At 41.4% G+C, this 7,728-nt stretch overlaps 1 protein-coding gene across 1 annotated transcript; it reads left to right on the top strand.

Annotated features, from left to right (window-relative positions):
• The first annotated feature begins 649 nt into the window (after positions 1-649).
• On the top strand, positions 650-7,488 carry LOC147314290 (uncharacterized). Its single transcript, XM_086262789.1, has 7 exons — positions 650-875; positions 1,725-1,854; positions 4,717-4,810; positions 5,045-5,175; positions 5,351-5,493; positions 6,038-6,235; positions 7,113-7,488. The coding sequence occupies exons 1-7, from the start codon at positions 865-867 to the stop codon at positions 7,228-7,230; spliced, it is 825 nt and encodes a 274-aa protein (XP_086118915.1). The 5' UTR covers positions 650-864; the 3' UTR covers positions 7,231-7,488.
• Positions 7,489-7,728: the final 240 nt, after the last annotated feature.

Consider the following 7,728-nt stretch of genomic DNA (forward strand, 5'->3'; position numbering starts at 1 on the left):
TCCATATACCTTCATTGTGTGCTCCTCTCTTACCTCTTCTGCCCCATAGTGTACAGAAACTACAAGAAAATACAAAGACTTTTCTCTAGCTGCTGTCTATTTGGACAGCTGCTGGTTAAATATTTGCAGTAATTTGTTTTTAAGAATTTCCGTTTTATTGTTTGGTCTGGCTTTATAGATTTATTCCACTGATGTGTGCCAGCAGCAGGAGAGATAATCATGTTTGTGGCTACAATTTAACTCACAAAATGCAATGCATGGTCAGCCTTCCAAAAGGTTTACAATACCGAGTGAACATTAACAGTAATTTACACACATATGTAAACTGCCTTAGAGTTGACACACTTTGTAAATAGTTATATGTCGAGGTATTGCTTGGGCAGGCATTTGCTCGAGAAAACGAGAGGAGGAGACTCTGTGGCAAAGAAAGACGAAAGAAAGAAAGAACTAGAGATCACTAGGTCACATTTTTCTGACAAAAACTTGCGTTTCAGCAGGCTCATTTGTGATTTTGTCACTTTTGAAAAGCCTTCGTTATACTAGCTGTCACAATCCATTTGAACTTTGAATAACAGCTTCACGAGCGCGTGGTGCGGCCCTCACGCGCACTCTGCTCTAATTTCTACCTGTCCTGAGTGATAAGCCTGAGCTGTGCCCTTGGCAACTCCGGCTCTGGGCCCACACTGCTGTCAGTCTCTCTCTGCAGAGCCACAGCCGGCCAGCAGGACGGTCAACTCTCGCTGGGTGAATCCTAACAAACACGGCGGGCTCCATGGGTAACAGCCACGGGGCTGCAGGGCTACAGCGAGCCGTCCGCAATGTGCTAAAGAAGGCCGGGAAAATTCATCACAAGGCTCTTGGGACATGTCAGAAAGGTAAGGCGAATCAGCTATGTCTGCATGACAGACACCAGCTTCACTCTGTGACGCCCGTCAGTGTAGCTTTTTCATCCAGTGCACCTTGTGCGATGTGAAATAATTTGCCCATTAATTAAGGTTTTCTACCTAAATAGGGAGAAACCTTCATTAATGCCATTGCTAACACTTGGCTTTAGCCCTCAGTGACATAGCCAAATGGCTACAATGAAATGTGGAAGCTTGTTTCTTCTGAAAAAATAAAATATAATAACAATAAAATTAAAAAAGTCGTTGAAATTTAGACTGAAGTCAGTAACTCGAAAATTTGAGATAATATCCTTAACAGTCGTCTTACCTCTGCCTGGCATTTCATTTAGTTCATCACAGTAATAGTCGGTTTATTTGCTCTCTATATTTTTTATTGGACCTCGAATATGTACGAAAAAAAACGAAGCCAGTTTAGCTTAAAACGTAGGTATAACATTTAAAAATCCTTTAATTTATATATATTTAATTAAATATAAATAAATAAATATTGTATCATCTACGCAGTTCTTTTGTATGATAACTATTTAGCACACCGCCACAGGGCATGCAGTATCAATTATAGAGGGTCCAGCTACCCCCTGCCGACACAGATTATGATAACCTAATAGCACCTGCTCAGGTGTCCTCTGGAGCTATGGCAACGGGTCCTAATCTGCATTGTCGGGCCCAGTTCAGTGTAACCCTAACCACTCGGTCGGTGGTCAGGGTTTTAGCACACACCAGGGATTACATTACCAAAGAACAGCTCCACTTCAAACAGGGATGGAAGATGGGATAATTATTGTCTCTCTTTTTATTTTTTTCTCCCCCTTTTCTCAGCTCTTCAGGTGTGAACACACTCACTGGCAGTTTCCCCAAATCCCACTCATCCCATGGCTCTGAATTCAGGGTTACAGGCACACCTCTGTCTGTGGACCAAAGTCCTGACTCTGGACTAGTATCTACACCCGTAAGTGACACGCACACACTGGATACACCTGTGATTACCCTTCCCTCACAAATTCTCCTTTGCCTCCTCCTTCCTTCATCTTAAACAGCCTTCATCCCGTCTCCCTCTCTCTTTTAGCCATCTCTGAGCTGAATAATATTCTCAGTCTGTTCTCTGCACTCGCTCTTTTACCCTCGAGCCACTGGCCTCTCGCCTAGACTACTGTGCAGAGTGTTTTCTCACTCACTCTCTTACTCTCGCTGATATGTGATTTAAGAAAGATTGGGGGGGGGGAAATCACTCCTCACCTAATCCTTCTTATGTTCCATGCAGAGTTCTCCCACTTGGGCTGAAAAAAAAAGAAACCCCTCTGTATGTCATGTCTTAAACAACTTCAAAGTGTTTTGCTTAAAATCCTGCAGCAAAATAGCATCTCTAAATAATTATTTGCAAAAGAAAAAGGCCTTCTGGTTGGAGCTGCGTGCATGACTGACTAATGCTCCTGTTTTAGTAGAGACAGGGATGCTTTTTTTTTAAAAATTATTAATGTATTTAGATGTTGTCAGATATTGTGATATAAAGACTGTATAAGGGAATGAATCATACGCACTTCCCATTTAGATTACATCCATTATTGTCTCCCACACTGTTCAGAAACCTTTAAGAAAACATTTACACTGGAGAGTCTGGAAAAGGAGGAGCAACAGTTAGCTGGATTTGGGTCATTCCTGTGTCTAGATTACCAGGCGGAGGGAGTGGAGAGTTACACAGTAAGAGTGAACAGGATGAGTATAAAAGGGTTGATAAGGTCAAGACTGCTGCATCCCAAAAACAGTCAACATAGGATCATAACTTTTCATTTGATATGATAAATATTTGCATAAATATCCCAAGATGACTTTTAAATAGTCTTCATTTGAGGAAAAAAATGCATAAATGGAAAATATTTTAATGTTTATCATTAGAAGATGAAAGGAGATTCACAAACTCACTAATGAAACTATGAGCAACAGCTGCTATTTGATTTTATACAGTTGATGTGATACACAGCCCTGTAGACGGGGGGTAGGGCTAAACTGGGGAAAGAATGCATGCGCTGATACGTAAAGAGAGGAAAGAGAAGGATGATGTCAGCAAGACAAGGTGTCATTACAGGATAATAAAACTGTAGCGGCTCTTGTCGACCTTCACAGGTAGCAGTATTGGTTAATAGTCTTATAAATGAGCCACTGATTTTAGCTTCATGCTCTCTGTATGCTCGGGGAATAAAGTTTATGTTGGACTAATGGGCAACCATGGTAGATTAAACTTAATTGTGTCTCCTGTTCTTCTAAACGATTCCCATGTATCGCTCTCTTTTTGCCCATTGACATGTCAGTTATTTGACTGTCCTGATCTTGAAGCTGAAATTAATTTGACTATCAATTAGGGGAATGTGATTAAACTTGGGGGGAGAATATGGCTCATAACTGGTGTCATTTGCACAACACACCTCACTGAAAGGTGTCTGCAGATTTGTGACTGCATATGTGTCACAGATGATATCATAGCTTTGAAACTTGGCAGAATGGTGCATTCACGAATGGCACTTATTTACGTATTTAATCAAGGAAGGAAATCTACACTCGCTGGCCACTTCATGCATTACACCAGGGGTGGGGGAACTCCAGGCCTCAAGGGCCGGTGTCCTGCAGGTTTTAGATGTGTCCTTGATCCAACACAGCTGATTCAAATGGCTAAATTACCTCCTCAACATGTCTTGAAGTTCTCCAGAGGCCTGGTAATGAACTAATCATTTGATTCAGGTGTGTTGACCCAGGGTGATGTCTAAAACCTGCAGGACACCAGCCCTTGAGGCCTGGAGTTCCCCACACCCGCGTTACACCCTGCTCGTACCAGGTTGGACTTTTCCCTTCGTGGCGCAGATTCAACAAGGTGCTGGAAACACTCCTCAGAGAATTTGGTACATATTGACCAAATTTTCTGAGAGTTTCTGCAGATTTGTCGGCCGCGTATCCATGATGAGAATCTCCCATTCTATCATAGCCCAGTGGTGCTCTATTGGAGTGAGATGTGGAGATTATGGAGGCCATGTGAGTACAGTGAGCAGCCATCAGAAGATTGGTACACAATGGTTACAAAGGCATGGTCAACAACAATGGTCAGGTAGGTTGTGATGTTTAAATGATGCTCAGTTTAAGGGGCCTAAAGTGTGCTAATAAAGTATTTCCCACATTACACCACCAGCAACAGGAGCCTGAGTTGTTGATACAATGCATGATGGTTCCATGCTTCTACATCATTCACACCAAATTGTGGTTCTATGATCTTGACGTTGAAGCAGAAATTAAGACTTGTCAGGCAACATTTTGACAATCTGCTGCTGTCCAGTTTTGGTGAACCCATGTCAACATCAGTATCTGCCTCAGTTTCAGTTTCAGTATTTTGGCTTTAAAAAGTGGTTATTTGAGTTACTGTTGCCTTTCTATCAGCTCAAAGCAGCCTGGCTATTCTCTTCTTAATTCTGAAATCAGCAAGGCAAAGAAATGGTGCTAACTGGATATGTATTAATTATCAGTTCATTCTCTGTAAACTAGAGATGGTTGTGTTGAAAATCCCAGAGCAGCCCATTTGGTACCAACAACTATGCCACTTTTAAAGTCAAATAAATCACCTTTCTTTGTAATTCTGATGCTCTGTTTGAACTTCTGCAGGTTGTCTCGACCATTTCTACATAACTAAATGCTGCCATGTGATTGGCTGATTAGCTATTTGCATTAACAAGCAGATGAACAGGTGTACCTAATGAAGTGGTCAGATAGTAACACATTTCTTGTGTATCTCGTCTGTCACCCTGTTCTCCTCTTCATCTTTTCTCATCAGCTTCCATCAAGTCGGTTCCAGTTTGCATTGTGGCATGGCCTGGAGCAGTGTGATGTCACAGGTGACCAGCTGACGTGCCCCAGGGTTAGAGAAGGTGTGTGGCTGATGTGAGAAAACCACCTCTGTAACCTAACCAGAGCAATAGAAAAGAAATTGTAGTTTTCTAGCTCATGAACCGTTTTAGAAAACCTCTAAAGAAGCTGTGTCGCTGCCATTTTTGTGTTGCTTTCATTACTTTCGAGTCTCTTAATTTAGCTTCTTCACCAGATGAATAATAATGTGAAGATTGTTAAAGACTTTTAAAAAAATTTTTACATTATAATCAAAGGGCCATCAGAAGATGAGTTACATCTAAAAGAGAGGGGTGGCATCTGTTTGGAGAGAGGGAGGAGCAGGAGAAGAGAGGAACAAGGACAGAGATGGGAGGAGAGGCTTCAAGAGAACTGGGAAAACTGTCTGGTAAGCTAGCATGCAGGATATGTGTGGGTGTGTGATGTTAAAGATGTCATATATAGCACAGAAGAGCAAAGACATAGCTGCGGAAAGGAAAGAAGTGAAGGTGCAAACTGAGAAGAAGAGGAGGAGAGGGCAACAAAGATTGCTTCTGACACCTCTACCACCTGTCTCTTCTCAGGAGTTAAATTTGTCCTATCAGGACTTGGGTGATCCCTTCCAGCAAGAAAATTTCCTCCGAATCCTCCGCCGGTTGATCCGAGTGGAGAAACTTCAACTGATTGACAACTCCCTCACCAGCCTGAGTTCTGTACGTCTGCCAAGGTATGAAATGACACCCAAGGTGCAGCACAACGCCCTCATCTGGAACAGCTCCCTGGAGGAACTATGAATATTACATACTGTGAAATTCCAAATGGTTACACACACACACACACACATATATATATATATATATATATATATATATATATATATATATATATATATACATATATGATAGACTGAAATTAATCTGACTGACATTACTACAGCATTCATTATAGCTTTATTAAATCCATTTAGCTGTTAAAAATGAAGACAAATGTCCTGTCAAACAATATTATATTCTATAATTAATCATCATTGTTTTTATAACGTTGGCCACGTGGGTTTAGTGTTGAAGTCAGCTTCTGAAACTCAGTGCTTTTGAACAAATAAGTGAAGGTTATGTAATATTTCTTCTGTTCAGCCTGTGATGGGACTGTTTGTGTGCTAATTAGTGTTTTCTTACCTTTTTTCTTTTGTTTCTTTCTGAGTATGCTTGTCTGTGCTGTACTGTTTGGCACGAAACAAAAAGTTAAGCAGTATTTGTGTTTGCCATGAGCAGGTGCAGAGTGTTAAACCTGCACCGTAACCACCTGGTGTGTCTGCGTCAGCTGCCAAAGCTCCCCGCAGTGGAGCACCTTTGTCTGTCTGAGAACGCCATTGGTTCCCTGGGGGGACTGGGAGCTCTGGGGAACAGCCCACTCCGTTCCCTGAACCTGACCCGCAACCCAGTGACCTTCACTCAGGACTACCGTGCACGGTAATCAGACTGTACCAGAGGCTGAACTCAGTTCTGCTTAGTATTAATTAAACCACTACTGGTTACAAATAGAGTGTGAATATGTGAAATAGGCAAAGTAAAAACACCAACATTTATCACGTTTTGATCATTTTGTCCCATTTCAGCCCCCGCCTATCCAAACATCCACTCACTTCCACAAACAAATCACTCCCTGTTGTAGTCCCTTTAACTGAGTGCATTGCTGCCAGTTCCTCTATAATCGCCAACATTTATGTTGTCCCAGTGGCTGTGTTGGACATCACAGCTCTCGTATTAAGCCCAGCAGGAAAAAGCTCAGACTGAAGCTCCAGATTTCCCACAACTTCCTCAATTCATGTTGTTTACCTTAATACAGTAGAGTCTACCAAAGTCTTTATGAACTCCCCATCAGAGAATGACTTAGTGGGGGGTCAATCTTGGTCTTGACTGGTCCATCCCTGGATAAAAGATTCAGATGTCTGTTCCCGCTCTTCATCTGTCACATTCTTGTTCAGTTTCGTAATGAAGTTCAAAATGCAGTCCCTAACACTGTAATGCCAAGTTTATTGTTTAAAAAAACAAAACAAAAAAACTGCAGTTTCAAAATAAAAGCATCAGTTGTATTGGGATTTTGCAAAAAAACATTAAGTTGGTCTCTAACGGGGAGTTATTCAAAGAGTGTTTGGTGACTGAAGTGGGACAAACTGTGTGATGTGTACTTTTTTATGTGTGCATCCTAATTTCCCATCGACCTGGAGACAACCAAAGGGCCGGATATTTCCTGTAGGCCATACAATGCCCAGGTCTGCTCTAGAGGATAATGTCTGTGTATCTATAAACTAATTTATACTCATTTTCTGTCTCTCTTCATATTCAGTGTTTTCTCCTGTTTGCCAAATCTCGAGGTCCTGGATGGAATCCCCAAGCTGCCAGAAGACTTGCTGCCCCCCAGTTTACTGCTCCCAGAAACCAGCAGGATGTGTAATATTTTGTGACATTCCTCCGTGGTAGCCTGCACTTTGAAAATGTCAGCTTTCAGAGATCTCCTCTGAGGGAAAGTGGCCAGGTAACATTTAAATGAAGGACTTAATATTTACACAAACTGTCATACTTACTGCCGTTAAGGTCACGGGTTGAGGCATTAAGAAGAATAATCGTAAGGTAATGCTTTTAGTACCAAGTAACAACTACCAGTATATTACTGATATTTTTAAATTTTGATTTATATACAATTTACAGCTATTTTGATAATAAACAGAAAATACCATCAAGACTTTCAAGTGTTTATTTTTTATATTAATTTTTACAGATATACAGACGGGTGATTCTAACAAACTCTGGATTTGAAGGGAAGGAAAGCAAGCTAATCAGACTGCTGCATGACTCATTGCTCGGCATCTCTCAGTGCTTTGCTGAGCCGACACGCTTACACTCCTGCTTCTGCTGCAGCAGAAACATACAGGGGAGGATTTTATTAATATTATTATTATTAT

Source organism: Aulonocara sp. 'chitande type north' Nkhata Bay, linkage group LG14 (genome assembly GCF_057382095.1).
Source record: "Aulonocara sp. 'chitande type north' Nkhata Bay isolate Kocher_YH1m ecotype deep benthic linkage group LG14, A_spYH_male_GT1.1, whole genome shotgun sequence".
Classification (NCBI taxonomy): Eukaryota; Metazoa; Chordata; class Actinopteri; order Cichliformes; family Cichlidae; genus Aulonocara; species Aulonocara sp. 'chitande type north' Nkhata Bay.

Excerpts from the sequence above, each read along its gene's own strand:
- LOC147314290 (XM_086262789.1), top strand. Across the intron at positions 4,811-5,044 it reads GTGCCCCAGGGTTAGAGAAG|GGCCATCAGAAGATGAGTTA; the intron begins GTGTGTGGCTGA and ends TTATAATCAAAG. Across the intron at positions 5,494-6,037 it reads AGTTCTGTACGTCTGCCAAG|GTGCAGAGTGTTAAACCTGC; the intron begins GTATGAAATGAC and ends TGCCATGAGCAG.